At 41.2% G+C, this 23,322-nt stretch overlaps 1 protein-coding gene across 1 annotated transcript in view; it reads left to right on the forward strand.

The window, feature by feature from the left end:
• The window catches only part of PLCH1 (phospholipase C eta 1), a 138,187-nt gene that overhangs the window by 44,247 nt on the left and 70,618 nt on the right, over positions 1-23,322 (forward strand). The window contains exons 3-4 of the mRNA XM_063132064.1: positions 15,213-15,359; positions 16,087-16,330. Coding sequence (XP_062988134.1) covers positions 15,213-15,359; positions 16,087-16,330 — 391 coding nt within the window. The remainder of the gene's footprint in view (positions 1-15,212; positions 15,360-16,086; positions 16,331-23,322) is intronic.

A 23,322-nucleotide genomic window follows, 5' to 3' on the forward strand; every position in this document is an offset into this window, starting at 1 on the left:
CAGGAATAAAGAAAGGGCAGTGCTGGCTCCAAGATTTGAGCACAACACCTTTGTGAGCCTCCCTCATCTTGGAAGAGGTGGAACATGCAAACAGAATTGTTTCCGGCTGCTTGGTATTTCTGTGCAAAGGGGAAATGGGAGCACATTTAGGGCAGTGGGCCCTCTGCTACTCTTGGGGCCCTGGCAAATGCCCAGCCTTGCCTCTGGCTCTGAGAAAGGGGCATACAAAAGGAACTTTTACCAGCTTTGGTTGGTTCCCCAGCTATGGCCTCTCCTAGACAGGGATAGCCTGGCAACGGGGTTACAGGCATTAGTAACCTCAAGACTGGATTATTGCAATGCGCTCTATGTGGGACTGCCCTTAAGGCTGCTTCGAAAGCTGGAGCTACTGCAGAATGTAGCAGCTTGGCTGTTATCAGGAGTTGCTCCATTTCAGCATGCAACTCCTTTGCTGAGGGAGCTGCACTGGCTGCCTATTTACCGCTCCAGGTTTAAGTTCTATTACTAGTGTACAAAGCCCTAAACAACTTGGGATCAAGTTGTTTAGGGCCTTGAGAGAGTGCCTTCTTTCTTACCAATCTGCCTGGTCACTGAGGTAATCTGATAGCTTGCTCCTGGTGGTTCCACATGGCCTGATTGAAGTCCACCAAGAGAAAAGCCTTCTTCCTTCTTCCTATGGAATTCCCTGCCATTGTAAGTTATGTTGCTGGAAGCAATACAACATTGGTGCCTGCCTGAGGTGCCAACATTGTGTTGCTCCCGGCGCCTCCTCAAAATGTTATTTCAGGAAGCCTTCCTTGAGTGATCAGCCATGGTTTTACCAGAACTTGGTTTTATTAGAACTCTGTTTCTTTTTTAAAATAGTAATTGTTAACAAGTTTTTTTTTTTAAAAAAAAATCTTTTATCCTATCTGTTGTACACTGCTCCGAAATCTTTTGGATATGGAGAGGTATACAAATATTGTAAATAAATAAATAAATAAATAATGAGTAAGATGTCCCTGTGGAAGAGTATTGAGATAAAGATTCTAAATAAAGCTATTAAACCGAGCCAGAAAACAGGAGCTACTACTTGTACTGAGATCTGGTAAAACATACTTGTGAGCTCTTCAAAAGCTATCAGGTCTTTAGGGTTCTACAGCTGAATGAAGTGTTAACTCTTGCGCTTCTTTTTCATGTTGGCCGTGTCAGAGGTACAAAGGTTTCCTATTGAAAAGCTGTTCCCCCTTGTGATATTATTATTATTATTATTATTATTATTATTATTATTATTATTATTATTATTATTATTTATATAGCACCATCAGTGTACATGGTGCTGTACAGAGTAAAACAGTAAATAGCAAGACTCTGCCGCATAGGCTTACATTCTAATAAAACCATAATAAAACAATAAGGAGGGGAAGAGAATGCAAACAGGCACAGGGTAGGGTAAACAGGCACTGGGTAGGGTAAAACTAACAGTATAAAGTCAGAACAAAGTCAAGTTTTAAAAGCTTTAGGAAAAAGAAAAGTTTTTAGCTGAACTTTAAAAGCTGCGGTTGAACTTGTAGTTCTCAAATGTTCTGGAAGAGCATTCCAGGCATAAGGGGCAGCAGAAGAAAATGGACGAAGCTGAGCAAGGGAAGTAGAGACCCTTGGGCAGGCGAGAAACATGGCATCAGAGGAGCGAAGAGCATGAGCGGGGCAATAGTGTGAGAGGAGAGAGGAGAGATAGGAAGAAGCTAGATAGTGAAAAGCTTTGTAGGTCAACAGGAGAAGTTTATATTGGATTCTGAAGTGAATTGGAAGCCAATGAAGAGATTTCAGAAGTGGAGTTACATGGTCAGAGCGGCGAGCCAAGAAGATGATCTTAGCAGCAGAGTGGTGAACAGAAACCAACGGACTGATGTGAGAAGAAGGAAGGCCAGTGAGAAGAAGGTTGCAGTAGTCCAACTGAGAAATAACCAATGCATGAACAAGAGTCTTGGCAGAAGAGACAGACAAAAATGATCAAATCCTGGCAATATTATACAGGAAAAAACGACAGGATTTAGCTACTGCCTCAATATGAGGAATAAAGGAGAGCGAGGAATCAAATATAAAGCCAAGACTATGAGCTTCCTTGACTGGAGTAAGTGTAACATCATTGACAGTAAGAGAGAATGAGAGATGAGGAGAAGGTTTAGGAGGAAAAACAAGCAATTCAGTCTTTGCCATATTAAGTTTCAAACGACGATGAAGCAACCAAGCTGAGATATCTGAAAGACATGCCGAGATACGATCGTGAACATCAGGAGAAAGATCCGGAGATGAAAGATATAATTGTGTATCATGATAGTGATGAATAAGCTGTGTAAACTCATTAGCCATGTTTGTTTTAATAAAGCGACATTCTGCTTGGTATAATGAAGTGGCAGAGTATTTGCCACAGCTTTTGGCCATTAGCCACGTTTAGAATGTGTCTTTTTTGACATTTGATAAAGAGGGTAATGCTGGCATAACCATAATGCTTTTGAACTACCTTGCAGGAGGATAGTGTAAGGTTTACTTACATAATGTAGGCAAAGTGAGGAATTTGAAATGTGCTATATGAATGCTAAGTAGCAGGATAAGGAGCTTTGAGAGACAGCGTCCTCGCACTAAGGGTGGACAATTTTAGTCTATTCTGCTCCTTGACATTTCTGTATGTGCTCACTTATGTCTATTCCATCCAATTTCTATATTCTCTGCTTTAAAAAAAATCTCCACAAAAATCCTCTCAAAATATGCATTTCTAATGCATTTCTGATCTGAAAACCATGTTGGAACATTCAGGAAGTGCGAAAACTGATGGATAACTATGTTCCAATCTGTACATTAGTCCAGAAGGTGCAGGATCAGGTCAGTTTGCAGAGGAACTCATAAGGATCAAATTCATTAAGTGTCCGTACTTCAGACTGAGCAAGCTTTGGAGATGGCGAGGGATTGGGCCTTGGCGTCAGCTGATTTGTTGTCAGTCAGGCTAATACTGCAAACTAGATAATGTCTTTGAAGCTAAGAGTTCAGTCTGTTCGGCTTGTAGTAGAAACAGGGAGCTGGTGGTGCATGAAGCCCTGGGAGCCCTGATTCAAGAAATATGCCAGGTACCGCCCTACCCTTTAGGCAGAGTGAGGCACTTGCCTCAGGTGGTAGATGCCGATGCATGAGGACAGAGCTGTGTGTGCTTACTTTTCCTCCGATGTGGTGGAGGATGATGTCCCATTGTCATCAGTGTAGAAGCTCTCAGTCTTGCGGCCTTCTACATGTGAAATAGGTGGCCTTTGCCTGAAGGAACAAAATATCTTGGATCATCCCTGAATGAATGAGCACACACACACTACAGCTATACTGGGCAGTCAGAAGTGACTCTCGATCTAGAAAAGTTGGTAAAATCTTTTCCTGTTTTGTTATTTAATGAGCCCAAAGACTACAATAGCAACCAACAATTTCGTGATGATAGTGGTAAGCTGAATTACATACTAGGTCTGGGGTTCTCAGACTTCTGACCCCAGGGTCTGCGTGAGAGAACTGAAAATGAATAAGGCCCACCATTCACAAAATGGTGACAGATAGGGTGGCGTTTTTCTATAATTCATTTCATTAATCTGGCAATTGCTGATATTTTATATTTATATCTAATTCCGTTTTGAAATTGCGAAATTCTGTGCCACAGGCATTTCCTTGTATCAGGGAGCCCCATAATCAATCTTTCCTAAAGTTAAGTAAGATATTGGCTCTGGAGGTATCATTATTCAGCCTCCCCATTTCAGGAAGAATTTGATGATGCAGACGCTCCAAGTCTGAGCTTCTCACATGGTGCTCATGGAGACCTCTTTTAGTGCCCACCAGATTTCCTGTACCTCCTGATTTTAATTTTATTCCTTAAGATTACTTTAAATTATTTTTAACTGGAAGTTTACCATGGTGCAGAGAAAAGTGCTGCCTTTCTTTGGGTTCACAATCTATTTGAGTTCAAAAGAGTGGTCTTGTATTTGGAAGCTCAGACTCCACCTCTGCCTTGGATTTAGGTTCACCAGTTTGCGTTCTGGGAAATGAGTGGCCATGGCAGCCATTTTATGAATGAGCAAACCCCTCTATGGCAGCCTTTTTGTGAGCCCATGACACTCACAACATTCCAAATGTGCCACCGGTTCAAATAAGATAGGGACTCCCTGCTCTAAGTAGAGAAAATGGTTTATTTTATATTGTTTTTCTTCTCCCTCCACATGTCTTTCCAAGTCTTCTTACCCATCTTTTGTCATTCCTTCTCCCCTTCTTTCACACATAACTTGTACTCTATCCCCAGCTAGCAATTTCTTTCACCCCTCCCTTCTACTGCTTTTACATTCGCTTCCTTTTCCTTCTCTCATTACCGTGCTCTTTATTGCCAATTTTAAAAAATATTTTTCCTACTATCACCGCTACTGCCACCACCACCACTGCTATTATTATTATAATATTTATTTTTGCTTTTTATTTTTTATTGTGAATTTAACAAAACAGAACTGAAAACAAATTATGAAAAAAGAACAAACATTACATGCATAAGAATGTCATTCCTATCAGATACACCATTCATAAAAAAGGGAGAGAGTTATGCATAGGTTTCAAGAAAATCAGACTAAATATCCATATATTTATCCACTCACAAGTGGTCTATATACCACCCATTCAAATGTTGATAGTGTTAAGTCCTCAGTCCATTGCATTATGATAGGTGAACATTTATCCCTCCAACATAATTATATCAGTCTTTTAGCTGTCATAAGGGCTCGGATGATGATGATGATGATGATGATGATGATGATAACAGCAACAACAACAGCACCGACAACAGCATTGCTCTCTAACCAATTCTTGCTGCCTGTCTAGGCATTTGGCAGTTTGCAGCACTGAGATCCACCTGAAGGTTGGCTGAGACCCACTGGTGGGCTCTCACCCACAGTTTGAAGAACACTGGTCTAGATATTAGTGCTGTACTTTGGGATTTAGATAAACTGCACTTAGAAGGAAAAGAAGCAAATCACATTGACTGTGGATGCTGGAAGGCCAAGTTACACAGTTCATTACAGGAGAAGGAATAGCTGCCAAGAGATTTTGCTTGAGGGCCTTCGTAAAGGTTATGCTTTCAAAACAGACCTGCACAAATTGCGACCCACAAAGGCAAATGCAGCCTGGTAGCCTTGTATCAAGACCTGCCTGGTGCTTGAAAGCTGTCCTGTTTTTGCAGCTCCGGACAAGCAGCGAATCCGACAGATTTATCAAGTTCCTGACAGGCCACCGTGTATGGAGAGTGGATGCGTTTCGCTTAGTACGTCTCACATGTTGTGTAAGCCTGTCTTGAAATAATTATAACTCAAAAGGTCCCAGTTCCTTGCATAAACATTGCTGGGCATAAAGACCTCCACAAAACTGATAGTTGCCATTGTCAACTCTGACAATACTGGTCATCCCTTGAGATGGGGGAGGGGAGCTAAGAGAGAGGATGCAAATGTCCACTTCTTTGCCAGGATTATCTCTTGTAAAGTAGGTGGGATTTCTGACAGATCCTACATATGGCAAATGAAATCACTGTGGGCCCAATTAATGCATTTATTTTTTACATTTTTTTTATCCTGCTCTTCTTTTAAAGCAGGGATGGGAAACCTTTGCTCCTCCAGATGTTCCTGGACTACAACTCTCATCCCTAACCACTGTCCATGCTGGTTGGGGGTGATGGGAGTTGAACCCCACAACAACAACTGGAAGGCCACAGGTTCCCCGCCCCTATTCTAAAGAGTGAAGTACATAGATTTAATCCTCACAACAACCTGCGAGGTAGTTTAGGCTGATAAGAATAATTGGTTCCCCGGTGAACTGCATAGGGATTTAAATCTGAGTCTTTCAGAGCTACATCCTGCACTCTAACCGATACATGTTGCTGGGTTGTGTTAACAATATATACTATCTCACGCTTTCCTGTGTTTGGTTCCCATGCTGCACTGCTAACATTTGGATGAAAGAGTAATATGGAATGGTTGAAACCAGGTGGGAAAAAACCATGGCAGTGCTACTATGTCATGTCATGGAGCACCTTGTCTTGAGAAATTCAGGGACACCCCCCACCCAACTCCCAGTTTTAGGTACCGAGTAAAAGCATTCTTCTTCAGACAGACATGCTTTCCAATTATGTGTTTTTGTTACTGGTTATGATGATGGCTGCTGGTTCTTTTTCATGTGGCTATTGGTGGCTGCTCATCACTTTTATTAATGTTGTTAGCTGCTTTGAGTTGCCCACTGAGGTCCTGAAAGACAGAATATAAATCTTACAATATATATCCCCTGCAATCTATGGCATTGATGACCGATGAATTCTGATAGTATGACATTTGCTTCATTTTGATTTTGGGACTCCAGCCTTCATGTAGTTTGTTTTTCATACCATTTTAGGTATTTAATTTAGAAGCACCATTTATCTTCCCTTTTTTAAATATAATTACACTTCCATTGTTAGGTAGTGCTTTTTTAATGGTTTATCTAATCGTCCCTTCAATCCGATGATTGTAACATTAATAATTCCATATAAGCCAGTCACTGTAAACCTCCTTTTCCCTCTTGGATTGTAATTTTAAAGGTTATTTTTTAAAAACGGGAAAAAATGCATTAGGCTTCTAATAAGAGAGCATTTTTATCAGCTTGTAAAACCAATATTTTCTACTTGTAATTATACAACACATAACTGTACAGTTTGCCTTGCATTCTTTAATCTAGTTATGCAAGTGCTATGTGCATTTGCAAAGCTGCCTAGTATATGCCCATCTTGTTTGCCATTTAGAAAGACCTTTTTATGCATACCTCAATCTCTTGTAATCAGACGAGTTTGTCTGCATCCCCAGATTTAGGTGTAGTTACTACACCCAAGCTAGTATAGTACGGTGTTGGAGTTGAGTTCAAATCCTGACTAACTCCCTGGGTCATTCACTCAGAAACAATAAGCTCCTGTGAACACTACCTTGAGCTTCTTGAAGGAAGAGTGGGATACAAATGCAAGAACTAAATAAATGCTCCCTGATTCCTGACATTGGAGATGTTTGCACAATTGCTGCAGGCCACTGTGAATATGTAAGCCACAACAGGCAGGCACCATGGTTTATCATGCCATCTGAAACCAGTGATGGTAGGTTGTTGCCATGGTTAACAAACCACCCAGAAACTATAGGCTGTTTTTGGGTTGGCGGTGGTTTGTCACCCATGGCAACAACTTGCCTTGCACTGGGTTCAGGCATCACAATAAGCTGCTCCTGCCTTGGCTTGGATATTCACAATGGTCGCTGGCATGTGCCTCAAAACCCTGGGCCTGTTCAGATGACACTTCAGGCTCTGTGGTTAGCGAAACTGTGGTTCTCTGGGGTTAGCACTAACCACAAGCCGTGCTGTCGCACACAACAATTTAAGCCACAGTTAGAGCCATTATTCTTGCTGCAGATGGTTCAACCATGGTTAGTGAGAGAGCAGGGTTTAACAAAGCACATCACACAAGACACTTTAAACCCTGCTGCTTAACCAAAAGCCTTAACCAGCAGGGTTTAAGATGTCTTCTGAACAGGCCCACTGTGTTTAAAATATGCCACAGCAGGCTGCAGTGATCATGTGAACGAGGCCATTGTCTTAATAAAGAGATTATTTACACCGAGTTAGAGAATGTCGGAAAGTACATTGCAGAGTTCTACACATGTAGCCTCTGAATACTACCTGGTTTGGGGACTGCCTGGAAAGGATAGTTTAGCTGATCTGAGCTCTTTGGAAGAACTGGTAAATAATTATGCACTGTCCTATTCTTAAACTTTTCTTTTAAATAACAACTATCCCTTTAAAACGAATGCTGCCATTCTCATTTTTATTGTGACGTGCTTAGTTTCAGCATTAACACTTGTATCCAGAATTTATTATCTGAAGGTGAAATTTCTGCCTATTGCTCACAGTTACTATTTATAGCAGTGGTGCAATTAAACACAGGCCAGTTTATCTGGGGTGTGAACACCTTCACTGTCCATGGTAGCAAAGAGATCTTTTTCTGGCCTGCAAGAAAATCTCTTGTGCCAGTATAACAAATGTTTACACTGTCTCTCCTAGTCTTTTAGGAGTAAGACGGACCAGAGCTGGTGTTGGAGCTCTGCCTCCTCAGGCAACTGCTGTGGCTCCAGTGGCCCAGAAGTAGTGCTGGGGGCCCTATTTTTGGGAACCTTTTCTCTCCTGCGAAAGAGGGAGTATTTTTCTGCCTCTTTTGCAGGAAGGGGGACAGTATTTCCATATACCTTTTAAAAGTGTAGCTGGTTGTTTAAGAGTCTTCTTTCTATTTTTTTAAAAAAACAAAACACCCCCAGCATTTGGAGGAGCCCGGCAGTTCTTCATGAATGCCTATTGGAGACCATGTGACCTTGCCTTCCCCAATAGGCATTGAGGAAGAACTGCTGGGCTCTTGCAAGTGCTGGGGTGTTTTCTTTAACAACAACAACAATGAAAGAAAGAAGACCCCTCAAAACTTCCTACACTTAAAAAGCTGTGTATGCCCCCAGCCATAAGTACAATGCCAATTTTATTCATTTTGCATCCGATTCAGGCACTTACTCTTTGCCTCTCTGTCTTATGAGCCGGATTGACTAGATTTTTAAAAGTCTGGAAAGTCCATCAGTTGATAAGTGCTCTGTTGTGTAGCACATTTAAATGTGAAAATGCATTCTTGGGGGAGCTGTAGAGAATGTACATGTCTGAAGTGAATGTTTTGGGCATTGTTTGGGGCCCACCACGAAACCCTTTGACTTGGTTGCTAGTGTACTATGCTGCTTTCCTTCCACACTTAATAAAATACAAGTGTTCCTGTTTTTAAAGGCTGCAGCTATGCATTATTCAAAGAGATGCATAAACTGCTTAGAAAAAAAGGCTTTACACTTGAAATGCTTGCAGAGGGGTCAGTGTAACAGCCACGTTATCCGAGTGACTCGGTAATACCAAGTGTCCGTATCGCAGGATGTTAAAGACCTCATTTTACACAGGGATAAATGACAAATGGAAGGTGGTATTGGCTGCTTCCGCCACGCAGATTAGAGTGCTTTTGGGACGTAAGGCCATGTGTGGGCTACTACTCAGACTTGCAGCTTAGCGGTCCTAGTCCGGCAGCTTTTGATTTACTCAGTGCTGGGAAACGCCGCTTGTCAGGTGGAATAAAATATCGTCCGCCCATCATCAAGCTTTTGAGCAACATCTGGGCTTCTCATGCTCCAATGGCTTCCGTTTTGGCATCAGAGATGTACCATGTGGTGGGAAGTGTAGCGACTTCGCAAGGATGCCGCTTGGCCCAAATGGGTTGGTACCTCTTTTAGAATTTTAGACTCCAGGCACTTCCTTTTGAACTCTGAAGATGGTGGGGTACTCTTAGGGATGACGGCTGCAGCCCTGGTTTGTGAGCTACTTATTTCAGCAGATGTTGCTGGCGCTCAGATCTGTTTTGTTTTTAAGAGATTATTTGAAATGCTTTTATGATTAGTTGAGGCATGTTGCCAAACTGATATAATTTAAATAGCAAATACTGTTGATTATAACAGATGCTTGTGTGTGATTCATTTTTAAACAGCAAGATGTGTCTCTTTAGTTTGACAGCTGTTCACAAATGTTTTTCTGATTTATGAAATACAGTTCCTAACTTCACAATCTTGTGTTTGTTTGCTTGGAAGTAAGTTGCATAGGGTTCAAGGGGATTGACACTGAGGTAAGTCCTATGAAGCCCAATCTTAGCCATGTAGTCCAGTGTGTATTTGTTTGGAACAAAGTCCCACTGTGTTCAATGAAGCATACTCTTACATACGTCTGAATATGATCACAGCCTTTCTTTCTTAAAATAAAGATTGTATAAGCTTCATATTGTGATGCTGCTGCATGCTCACAGGAAGGGGGCAATTTTCTATAGGCATGGTTTTGTTGTGAGAAAATGTAACAGAATGTTTCTTTGGGCAATTTTTGAAAATGTATCTCCAGAGTAGATGTGAAGGCTAAAATAGGCTTTGGATGGACTTTCAAAAGTTAGAAGATTTGCTTACATCTAACCTGTAAAGATCTGCAGGCACATCCAGATCATAGATTAAAGCCCTGTGTTACCTTGTTGAGCCCAAGTGGAAAGTGTCACTTTTGATTCGGTATGTTTGAGTCATCATCTGTCATTTCTGACTATTATCAGGACAAAATGTATTTCTGTATGTTGTGATTTTTCACCATCCCTTTTGAAAATCTAGATCTCCCCCCCCCCCCCCCCTTTGCAGGTCAACAATAATAAGCTAATCAATACTGAGCAGTGTATAGTCCCTAGTGTGCATGTATGGATGACTATGGAGTATCAGGAACAGTAGCACTTGTAGATGCCCAGATTCAGAGGCTCCAGTGTAGAGAGTTAGGGTACTGGAGTACTTAGATAGAGATCTGAGTGAATAATGGCTCCTATCAATCTCTTGTGTCAGAAAATTCTCTGTCGGTACACAAATTTCCTCTCTGTTTGCAAAGCCTTCCCTTAACTGATTAGAACAGGTGTAAGTTCACATAGGGCTCTGTCTGACTACTGGAGACTTGTGAAGTTTTTAGGGTTGTACCCAATTAGCCCCTCCCTCCTGTTGTTCCTGATACCCCCAAATCTGCTTTGGAGGATTCCCCAACCCTTCAAAGCAGTTATTTTGGTTGGGGGCAGCAGGTGCAGTTGGGGGTGTGAGAGGGGAAGGGGGGAAAGTCCCATTGTGGGACCAGAAATACACTTGCACAGCATTGGATCTCATCCTTGGAGTTTGCCCACTAGGTATATATTACTTCCGTACACCTATTTGGGTGTGTATGTATAATATCTGTGATTACTGGACATAACAAACATGCTGTTATGCAACATCAGTATGTACTCTTTCGAAGTGTGTGTGTATGTATAATTCACATATATAATATGATATTGCACTGTATTTGTACAAATTCAGAAATCTATATTTATACATACACACATGCACGTTTTACGTTGTTTTAACATAAAGCAACATATCACCATTTCTATACCACCCAGAGAACTTCGTCATTGGGTGGCATAGAAATAGTGTTGTTGTTGTTGTTGTTATTATTATTATTATTATTATTATTATTATTATTATTAATAATAATAATAATAGATGTTGAATGACATCTCAATACTGAAATATGAACTGATAGAGCCTACCTGTTGATTCCATAATCTAGAGTTGGTTGTTCATTTACGCCAGTATATACCAGGATTGTGTACTTCTTAGTATTCTCCCACCCCAAATAAGCAATGCACCAAGCAGTCTTCATAATACAAATTTTCAAGTTGCTTGTTCATAATTAGGCTTATATAATCAAAGCACACATAAAAATGAAGGCTAACTTGCCCAGTGTATTGATTACATGACACTACAGTTTAGCACTGAAGGAGATGTTTTTTTCCCTTTGGTATTGCAAAATTCCTGTTTGTGATACCCCCTGCCCCCGCTAAAGAGGCTCTATTCATGTTCTCTTTTGATAACATACTCATACTTTAGGGAATATATGTAAGATCTCTTAATATTAGTTATTGCTTCACGTGGTTTGATATGGTTGCTTATGTAACCAGACAGGCTAAAGAAGGTGTGTGTGTATGAATGAATCTCCTTAACCTTTCCATGCATTCTTATGGAAGAAAACAAGGTTATAATCTGCATTAGTGGTTTTCATTATGGAGCCCTTGGGGAGTGTGTGTGTGTGTGTGTGTGTGTGTGTGTGTGTCATTTAGCACAATTAATACATAGAACGAGTTTCAGATCCTATATGTGTAGGGTTATGACAGGCCAAGACCCAGAGAGGGCTTTTTACCCTTGAGAGTTTCATAAGAGGGAAAGAATCATGGTCCAACTTTTCCCATACACTACTGCACTGATGGGAGAAGCCGTACCTGAACATAAGAAGAGCCATGCTGAACCAGACCAAGGGTCCATCTTGTCCAGCACTGTGTACACACAGCGGCCAACCAGCTGTTGACCAGGGAACCACAAGCAGGACATAAGTGCAACAACATCCTCCCACACAAGTTCCCCAACAACTAGTATATACAAGCTTACTGCCTCTGATGATAGAGGTTGCACTTAGCCATCAGGACTAGTAGCAAGTGGCTCTGTTCAGAAGGCACCTTAAACCTCGGCTTTAACCACAGTGGTTAAGTCAGAAAGCCAGGTCGTGTTCAGAAGATACCTTAAGCCATGACTTTAACCACAGTGAATAAAGCTTTTTGCCTTAGTCACCATGGTTAAAGCCTTGGTTTAAAATGTCTTCTGAACATGACCCAGCTTTCTGGCTTAACCACCATGGTTAAAGCTGAGGTTTAAGGTATCTTCTTAACGGGTCATTGATAGCCTTCTCCTCCAGGTATTTATCCAACCCCCTTTTAAAGCCATTCAAATTGGTGGCCATCACCATATCTTGTGGCAACTGAATTCCAGAGTTTAACTATGTGCTGTGTGAAGCAGCACTTCCTTTTGTCTTTCCTGAATCTCCCACCAATCAGCTTCATGGGAAGACTTCAGGTTTTAATATTGAAGAGGGAGGAAAATGTCTCCCTAGCCACATTCTCCACACCTGGTGGAATGTTCCTTTCTATGCAATTTTTAAAGCTAGAAGAGCTCTTTTGCAGGACTGGACCAAGCCATTTTGCTGCCTGAACCAGCACCCATCCAAATCAGGGGCATAGCACCCAAGGCCAGCCAAATTATTTTGGTTCCGAAGGCATCAAATCCCAGTAGCTGACAATAAACATGTCACAATGATAAATTTAGGGTGCAAGCAAGCCTATGCATGTTTAAATAGAAACAACTCAGAGCATTTCCCAGCCAGTAGAAAAAAACAAAAGTGGTCCTTGGAAAAATATCACCAATCACTACTACCACCCCTCCCCTAATACTCTGGTTTCTCTTCAGATTAGAGATGTGAAGGCCAGGGGGGAGGAAAACAGAAAAAAAATCATGAGGAAAGTGGTTTCTTTCCATTTTCCCCCAAGGACTGTTTTTGTTTTTGTGTGGGGAAGTAGAAGGGTTAAACTCCCTCTCCCCCAATTCACTACCTTGATTGAAGCAGAGGGGCTGCTAATTTTGAAGCAAAGAAAAGAGATGTTTTCCTGCGTGTTTGCCCTTTATAGGGAAGTTGGTGCTTTTAAACTTAACTCATTTGGTTAAAATTCAGATGACTGACATTAATACTGATATTCTGAAGTGTGTATTTTAGGATTAACACTGCCATAACTAATACCAAAACAGGATTATTAATTATGGTGATGATCTACTACTACTGCTACTACTGCTACTACTACTACTACTACTAATAATAATAATAATAATAATAAAGAATTTTATAGTTTAATACATCTGCTTTGGTTGCAGACTTTTACCTTTTTATGTCCTTTTTGATTGTGGCAACATTTTTACCTTTTTATGTCCCTGTTGATTGTGGCAACAGGGACATAATGCCTGTAAGCTGTGATCCACACAGCCTTTTCCCCAATTTCTTTTTTTTTAAAAAAAGAAAAGTGTGGAAACAAGGTTCTGCCAGTGAGGAAAATCTAGCAGCCTCAGAGTATCTGTCCTACATGAGGAAACGTCTTTCGCATAGCCAGTTCTGTACCTAGCTTGTGCAAGAGCTTCCATATATGTCTATAGAACTGCCCATACAGTTCTTCTCCTTCCACATGACGCCCTCTGCATTGCAGCTGTAATTATTATGACATACGGCGGCACTCGTGCCAGCCAGTACAGCTCCCTACCAACTAGAAACACCTAAAGGTTGCTGCGCAAGGAGCCGTGAAGGGACTCCCACTGATCCTGTCCCAAGTCACTGATCAACGGCCACCAGTGGAATGCAGGGTAATAAATGCTAGGCAAGAAAGACAGAAAAACATACAGGAATGGACGGTAGGGTGCCCCCGCCCATATCTATGTTCATGCCGTTCTTATATACAGCGTATATAGTAGCTGATAGTGCAGTGCTGTGTATCGCTCTAGATTCTCCCACCCTTCGATCTTGATAGGAAAGGCAGCTATTACGCCCTGGGATGAATGTGCCTGATGTTCACAAGGACCAGATGTTGTCGGGACTGGAACGTTAGAACTATGGTTCATGCTACTTTGGAAAGGCGTTTGTGCCTTCTCCCCATTCAAATTTGGTTGAAAAAGCTCAGAGGAATTCTAGTAGGTCTTTGGAAACACAAGAACTCCAGTGCTTTACGAGAGAGCTCCCACTTGGAGTAGGGTGTTCCCATTCGCTTAAGTGAAGCCAAAAGCTTCACTAAAAAAATCCTTCTTCAGGCTGGATGTTAAACAAAATGGAGGGGTGGAGGAGGGGAAAAATAGGGCATAATGTTCAAGCCCCAAAGATTGCAGTTGGTGACAGTCTTACAGGAGTTGTGGAGATTTAATTTGATTAGACTTTGGTAAGTGCTAAACAAATTTCACTTTGTACCAAGGACTACAGTGACAAAACCATAATGGCTGCCCCCCCCCTTTTTATATTTTTAGCAATAAGCAGAACATATAGGTTGCTTGTGAAACAGGCAGAAAAGTAAAGACAAATTACTGAGAATGTATGCACTAATCCTTCCAGATGAAATCAATTTGGGGCTGCAATCCTGTACCTACTTACCTGGGAGTAAGCCACAATACTTTAAAGGTTTGGCATTCAAGACAAAAATATCCTGAAACAGGTTATTGAAAAGCCGTATCAAGGTGTTATTTTTATATATTAGCATTTAAAACTTGCCTGAACATTCTAAATGTTAAAACTGGATATTTTTAAGAGCTGTAGTTTCAGACTCTCAAAAGTGCCATCAACCCTTGGATTTATGGTTATATTATCTAGTTCCTAATCTAGTTTATTCAGTAAAGCCATATTTTGTTGTTTCACTAGACGATAAAACATTGCTGTTTTGTTGAAATAAAATACTTTCTTTGTATGCTAGTTATAATTTCCTAAATAACAGATTTAATATTTAAATTACGAATGTTTTAAAAGGCTAATTAATTGCCAGTTTCCCTTCACATAAGATGAAAATAAAAAGGATTATATAGTACCGACTTTGTAGATAAGTACTGTGCTAATTATTCAGAAATTAGAACAGCAAATTAGCTGTTTTAGTTAAATTTGTTGTAATTTCTCTCTCCTCCTTTTTATTTCAGTTGAAAGATGCATGAGTGTAATGCAGTCTGGGACTCAGATGGTTAAACTGAAGAATGGAGCCAAAGGTCTTGTGCGTCTTTTTTACCTTGATGAGCACAGGACTTGCATCAGATGGAGGCCATCCAGGAAAAGCGAAAAGGCAAAAAGTAAGTTCCTTCGAAGATATTTTTTTATATTGTGCATCTTTTTGGATTCCTTGTCTTTGGATTGCATAGAGGCTGTTGCACAAGTAACCTTCTCCCTTCCACTCTCCTGTGCAAATCCCCCGGTCAGCACTAACCATGGGTAAGGTTGGTGCCAATCTTAACTTTAACCATGACTAGGAGGGAGGGAGCTCATGATCCAAGGGCCATCTCATGATCCTTTAACCCAGGGCTGGGCAACCTGTGACCCTCCAGATGTTTTGGCCTACAGCTCCCATCAGGCCTGGTCAGCATAGCCAATGGTGAGGTGTCATGGGAGTTGTAGACCAAAACATCTATAGGGCCACAACTGTCCACCCCTGCAAGGTTCACAGTATAAAAGTCATTTGATATCTCCATCTGTAGTACCCAAAGCGAAGCACGCCTTATTTTTTCTTTCATAAACATTGCTGTCCAAGAAGACAGAGGAGAGTCCCTTTTGTGTCTCCTGTTCATTTATTGCCCTATCAGGGTATTCTGTTTGGAGTAATTATATTTGGAGTATGTGAGTTCACACAACGTATGACAAGGAAATAAAGCCCTGTAAAACTAATACTACAGCCTCTTTTTCCTCCTGAAGAATATTTCATCCTAACTCAGGAATGTAGATGGGAATGTTGGCGTAAAGAATATGGAGAGCCAAAGCATCCAAACACCTTTATCTTTCTGGTTTCTTCCATCGCTTTTACAGTCATCATTGATTCTATCTACAAAGTCACCGAAGGGCGGCAATCGGAAATATTCCATCGCCATGCGGAGGGCAACTTTGATCCGAGCTGTTGCTTTACCATTTACCACGGCAGCCATATGGAGTCGCTGGACCTGATCACGTCTAACCCAGAGGAAGCTCGCACCTGGATCACAGGGCTGAAATACTTGATGGCTGGGATAAGTGATGAGGACTCACTTGCGAAAAGACAGAGAACACATGATCAATATCCTTTCGAGAGGTTTTGCTCTGGCTCGCAATTTGTTGACTCTGGTTGGTCTAGCAAATCCATGGGCCTGTTGAACCTCAGGCTCCTGGGCCAAATCCGGCCAACCTGCGGTCTCAGTCTGGCCCTCTGGAATTCCCCAGATGGCCATGCCCCCTTCCCCTTCCCCCATTCCATTTTCCAAAACGCTAGTTGTTTGCTAGTTTCCTGGCTTTGGTTTTCCCTCATTTGAAAAGGCTAAAATGCCTCTCCTAAGGCTTAGTTACTGGCAGTAAGAGCTCTGAGCTCACATATGCTAGTATGTTTGGTATTTTAGCCCTTTCACCTTTGGCTCTGATCCATTATGCCCACCCACCACTGCAATGTGCCACCCTTGCAATTGAGACAAAAAAATAGAAGGCAGTAGTTTTTAAATGACTAATATATATAAGGTGCCAGAACGCACACAACTACTCGAACCACTAGTGGAGAAGGATGATTAACAAGAAACCCATTTGTTATTACACAAAAATTACAAAAAAGCTGATGTATCCCATAGTTGTTAAACAATAGTGGTGTTGGGTACTATAATACAATAAACCAATAATTGGAATGCTATTCCTACTATAAGACAATACAAGTCTATAATATAGCCCAACAAAGACACACTAACACACTTTAGTCTATGAAACACATTTGGCAATACATCAGTACATAAACATTAGTTCACGGATATATTATAAATAAGGTTTGTTCTTATTGTATTTTATTCTTTTCAGCGTTGCAAGTTGTTCTTAATTTTAGAACGGTGTTCAATAATTCTTGTCCGGATGCTCCTTGTAGTTTTCCCCACATATAATAATTTACATGGACAGATAATGATGTAGATGACATTCTTTGTAGAACAATTAGAGAAATGCCGTAAGTACAAAGTTTGGTTGGCCTAGGATGAAGGAACTCTTTTGTTTGTAAACTTAGAGAACATACCGTACATCCCCCGCACTTAAAGTGACCTTGGATGTTATTTAATGTTCTCCTAGGAGTTCTAATGTCTGTATGTATTAGTTGATCCCGTAAGTTCCTGCTTCTTTTCAGACCCACTTGAGGAGGGATAGTACATCCAGATAAATGGCTCACTATGTGCCAATGTTTCCTTATAGACTTTATAATAGCATTGTTTATTGTTTGGAGAGCAAGTATTACCCATTTGGCTGTTCAATTTTGTTTTGCTTTTGTTAATCCTGACAAGACAGTTTTGAGTCAAAAATGTGTGTGTGTGGTGAGTACATAGTTCTTCCCAAGGCTCTCCTCATTATAAATATCTTAGTATTTTAGTCACACCATATCCTTAGTTGGTGTGTGGCATCTGCCTCAGATATAAGAATTGTATGGCATTATAGGGTGGCAAAATACAATTATTAGATTTATATTAATGGGGATTTTGGATTTTCCTTAGAAGACAAAATGTCTTAGGTGGATGTATGGAGGCATGCTTAGGCTGCAAAAAAATCTAGATGAATTTTGACTGAGGGTGAAACTCTTTAGAACAAAGGAGCAGACAAGTTTAAGTCAAGGCTGGATTGCAAACAGTCTACTTTGTTCAGAGACAAAGCAGTGAGGAAAAAGGAAGCTAAAAATAAAATTATTATTATTATTATTATTATTATTTATTTATATAGCACCATCAGTGTACAACATTATGTGGTGTGAGGCATTTTGCTATCTTCGGTACTGCTTGGGCCTCTTAGAAGCTAAAGACTAGATAAGGCAGAAGCTGAAGCTAAATGTGGGATGGGAAAAGCCTCACTATGTAAAGAGTTATTCAGCCCTAGGGGAAGCAAGTTTTCTCTTAGTGTACCCAGTTTGGTTGGACCCAGGTTGCCAGGTTGAAGTGAGAGAACAGTGGACGTTATCTCACACCTAAATACTTCCACTTCCAAACTCCAGCTGTGATTGTCAGAAGACAGAGAACCACTTGCCAACCTTTTGCAGCAAATTACAAGCTCCATAAACTCTTTCTGCACTTTCTATATTTATCCCTGACTTTTGGAGGCTGCACGTTGCTGCTGTGCATTCGGTTGTGCTGAGACATTGCTTCAAGCCTGGTTTGCATTATCAGTTCTGGCAGATGGGAGACCGCAGGGTGAAATGACCCCTGTAACAGCTCCAGCTGGAGTGAGAACGTAACACAAGCCACCAGGGGATACGGGTTCATAAGGGAGGAAGGAGGCATCTGCTGAAAAAAAAAGGGGGGGGTAGGTGTTCCGAACCAGATGGAGTGGGGGTGTGGGGGAAGCAGTGGGGAAAGGTTGGTGAGGTTAAATGGTTCACCAAGAATAGAGCAAGAGCGTATTGTGGAGTTGGAGGAGGTGCAGAAAAGAGCAGCTATGGACCAGACTAGACATGATGTTGGTTCCATAGTTAGTCCTTGCTGAGCTGTTCTGTAAAAAATAAAACAGCTGCTCTCTTTCTCTCTGTGTGGGCTCATCTACACAGGTGCTTTTCCCCATGGTAGCTTCGGAGTGGCGCCAGGTGATCTACATAACTCAGCCACCACTCCGAAGTGATCCAGGGGCAAAGCCCCAAAGCTCCTCACTAAAAAAGTCAGGTTCTTACCCCGACCTTTTTAGCTTGGAGCGAAGCTCTGCGGAGCCTTGTTAAGAAAAATAATAATTAAAGGGTGTTTTTTTAAAGAAAAAAAACAGGGAGGAAGCACCCCTTTCCTCCCCCCTTGTTTCCCCCACCCATTTAGCTGTAAATGTGATCCTTCACGTTTACAGCATAAGAAAAACCACACATATAAGTCATTTACTCTGTACAGCACCATGTACATTGATGGTGCTATATAAATAAATAAATAATAATAATAATAATAATCCATTTTTTTGTAAAACAAAAACCACTAACCTTAGAAGAGGGGGCGTGGATGCCCCCAGGTGCCCTGGACCTGCTGTGTGAGTGCTCGGGTGGGCAGGTGCAGCAGCGACAGTGCCTGGAAAGGCCGCAACTCTGCTCTTTCCGATGTAGATGGTTGGAAGGAGCATCAGCGTGCTGCCACTATGCCTCGCACCACTGCATGCAGCATTCCCGACATGGTGAACACAAGGAGTGTGTGTGTGTAGCTGGATTGGGACTGTGGCATGGGGGAGGAAGGCTTTAGCCCTTTACTCCCATGTGGTCCTGATCGGGCTAAGAATTCTCCCCACCCCACTCCACGCTTGTAGCCCTGCTGTTCACACTGGGAGGAACAGTCCCAGTGGTACAAATTGAAGCTTTCATCTCACTGACAATATCAGGTCCCACTGACAATATCAGGTGCCTTTCCCCACCCACCCCAAAAGGGGAAAGCCTCCACCCAACCAGTCAATTGGTCAGCAAGAACAAGTAGGTATTTAAAGCCTTTGTATAGGGGCATTTCAGCAAAGTCAATCTGGATTCTTTGAAAAGGATAACAAGCCCATGGCCTCCCTCCCATGGCTACAGGTGATTTTCTTGATGCATTTACTTTTTGACAAATGAGGCAAGTAGAGGCAATTCGCTGAGCATCCATCCATATTCCTTGACTGATCATAGTTCTCAAAAGTCCTTCAACCATTGAAGAGGCTGATGAATGTCCATCTTGGGAGTGTAGATCTTTAAGTAGGGTAGTCAAGATGATTCTTGGCACGACAAATCAACCATCAGGGGTGATAAACCATCCTTCTGGGTTCTTAGAAACTTTAAGTTCTTGAGCTAATTTCAAGTCTTCTTTTTCATAATGTGGATTTAAATGCTGAGAAATGGGCTGTACTATGTATATTCGGCTGGCTCCACTCATAGCAGGCTCCACTCATAGCACTGCAGTCTGGATTGGGACTGCAGTGGAGGCAAGCCCCCCTCCCCCACGTTCCAGTCCCGATCCAGTTCTGCCCCCGCCCCATCGCGCCAGCTATGTATGAAAGAAAAAACAGCTAAGCAAGGGCAAACTGTGACAAAAAACCCCTTCTAGCTGGCCCTAGGGCTACAATCCTAAATGAAGTTAACTACGGAGGAAGCACTATTGAAGATAGGGAAATTCCACCCTTAAAGGTGGCATAGAAAGAATTTTAGATAGATAGGTAGATAGATAGTACGTAGGTTTTATTTCCAAATAAACAAGGTTAGGATTGCACTGCACAAGGGTTGAGGGGTTGAAATATCTTCCCTGTGAGGCACAGATAAAGGGTTTGCAGAATTTTAGTTTAGAAAAAAGAATGACAGATGGGAGGAATGATAAAAGTGTACAAGAATGAATGTTGTGGGAATCTAATTGCTAAGAGCACTCAATTAAGTTGATTTCAGGAGGGTTTGGGAATAGACAAAAAAGGAAGTATTTATTCTCGCAACGCCCATTTAATTTGTGTAATTGTGATTAGCTCAACATGCGACTGTGGCCACTAACTTAGATGCTTTAAATTCATGGATATTAGCCATGCCCAAATTAAATGAAGACCCTCTGGTTTCTGGATGCTGCAGTAAGACTCTTGGGAGCTTCTCAGGGCATGTAGCTGATCCTTAACGGGGACCCGATGCTGGACTAGATAGACCCATGATCTGATGCAGCAAGGTAATTCTCATGATCTGATGTGACAGCGACGTAGTAAAGGGATGTTACATGTAGAAAATATAGAATTGTTAATGATATATCGTCAGCCATTGTATCTCTCAGGGTTTAATCTAAATGAGATGATGAACATCATCAGATGGGGGGGGGGGAAATCACGTTTTCCTACCATCACTTTTCCGCCCCTGCTCCTGTCCCACAATACTTCCTCTTTCTTGTTGGAGAAGAAAGGAATTAAAGACCATGTGGCCCATTCTGGGTCCATTTTTATCGTGCCACTTTTCCTGCATGCAGCAGGAAATGGCAGCACATTCCGTTTCCCCCCCAAAAGTCAGATTTTTGGGGGGGGGGTCGATTTTGCAACAGAAAGAAGGCAGGAAGGAATGGGAGGTGAGTGTGCGATAAAATATTTGTCTGATGAACTGGGATATCTCAAGATAATGGACCCCCTGGTTTGTAGTGGCACTGTCTTTTCAAGGACGGCTTGCCACAAAGGTGGAGCCAGCAAGCCATGACTACTACCACATGTTCCAGAATTAATTTGTATTGCCCCATAGGGCCAAGTATAGAAGTTTGAGAAATTTATTTTCTCAACATGTGAGTTTGAAGAGCATGTTCATCTAATTCCCGATTCCCAGTTTGCTTTGTGCCACTTCAGTCTATAGAGGAAATTCCCACAAATTTGGGAAATTTGATCACTGCTCAATTTGTGTACATTTCCTATCTGCACAAAGTGAGGGGCAATCACGAATAGAAATTGGGCACAAGATGAGCAGCGAAATGATGTTCATAGAATCCTAGCGATCTCAAACATCTGTCATTCAACCATCCCTAGTAACAAATGAATGACTCTTTAGCAAGATATGAATTCTTTATTTGTATAGGCAGAGGTAGTTGGAAACATTTGCTGTGTGGAGAAATCATACATAGTTCTTAAAATTGGCAGCTACTGTAGATACTCTCACACAGCCAGCCAGCCAGTGGCAGAGAGATTTGTTTTAATCAGCTAAAATTAAGCCTTGCTTTAACCTCCTCAGCTGTGTACAAAAGGAATTGTACCTTGTGTCTCATTTCTTTTTGCACATTGCTTGCAGGGGGCGGGGGCAGTGTAGTTCTAAAAGGTGGCTTAAAACACCTGAAATAAACAAACAAAATGCTCTTCTGATTCTAGCTTGCAATAATATAAGGTCAGTTTTTAACTATTCTTTTGGGGTAGTGGCTTTTTAGACCTGTATATGAAAATAATAATAATAATAATAATAATAATAATAATAATAATAATAATATCAAGACTTAAGTAAAGTCAAAGCCAAAAACGCAACACAAATTTCATTAAAAAAAATTACATTTTTAAACATTTTGAGAGCAAAAAGTAATAAAAGATGGGTTTCCATGAGTGCTTTGGGTGCTTTTGAAAATTTACTCCAGTTTTGAAATAATTCAGATATTGTTTCCACACTAATCTGTGACTGGGGAGAAGTGTAGACTCTCTTTCGCTGCTCCAGCCCAGCTACTTCGCGTATTGGACAGCTGTCATGTTTTCAATAATGAAGCATTATTCATTATTGATGAATAACAGGCTGAGCTCAGGTGTAATGTTAAACCATCCTTTGATGTGGCTTTTGCTTCTATTTTCAACTAACATGTTGGCTTGTTTGTCATGCTAAACTGTGATTTATTGTGATGGTAACAAACCATTATAAGCCTTGGGATTGCATACTCCCTTCTCTTCTCCTCTGGTGTGGTTGTGAGGAGGACATTGGAAGCTTCCACTTCTGGTTTTGATTAACTGCAGCTTGTTGTTTCATCCAAACTTGATAACCTCTGGTTAGTATGAACAATGGTTTGTTTGAATTAAGCCAACTTCAGACCATGGTTTTGTATTTGGCTTGTTTCAACAGGCCATAGTTGAGATTAGCCACAATATAGACTCTAGATGGAACGCTAAACTGCAGCTAATCAAAAACAGAAGCAAAGATGTCCCCCTTACCAGAAGAGGAGGGACGAGTGTATCAATCCGTGGCTTATTCCTGTCACAATAAGCCATGGTTTATCATGATGTCCAACCTGGCCTGTATGTTCAAACAGGGACAAACTGACTAGTGTCAACCATGATTTTTCTTCTCCCAGTATTTTAACAGTCTATAAATTAATTTTAACTTTGCTGTTTTAAATTTGTATTTTAAGTTTGTATTTTTGCATTGCTGCTGTTTTTATCTTGGTTGTGCTTTTATATTGTATTTTATATCATGGTTTTATACTGTTGTTTTATACATTGAATTGTCTTAATTTTGTAAACCGCCCAGAGAGCTTCGGCTATTGGGCGGTATAGAAATGCAATCAATCAATCAATCAATGATTTATTGAAAAAGGCAACTTCATACCATGGTTAATAGTCTTGGCTTGCAGCAATAAACCATAATTAACACTA

This window comes from Elgaria multicarinata, chromosome 8, assembly GCF_023053635.1.
Source record: "Elgaria multicarinata webbii isolate HBS135686 ecotype San Diego chromosome 8, rElgMul1.1.pri, whole genome shotgun sequence".
In the NCBI taxonomy this organism is placed as follows: domain Eukaryota; kingdom Metazoa; phylum Chordata; class Lepidosauria; order Squamata; family Anguidae; genus Elgaria; species Elgaria multicarinata.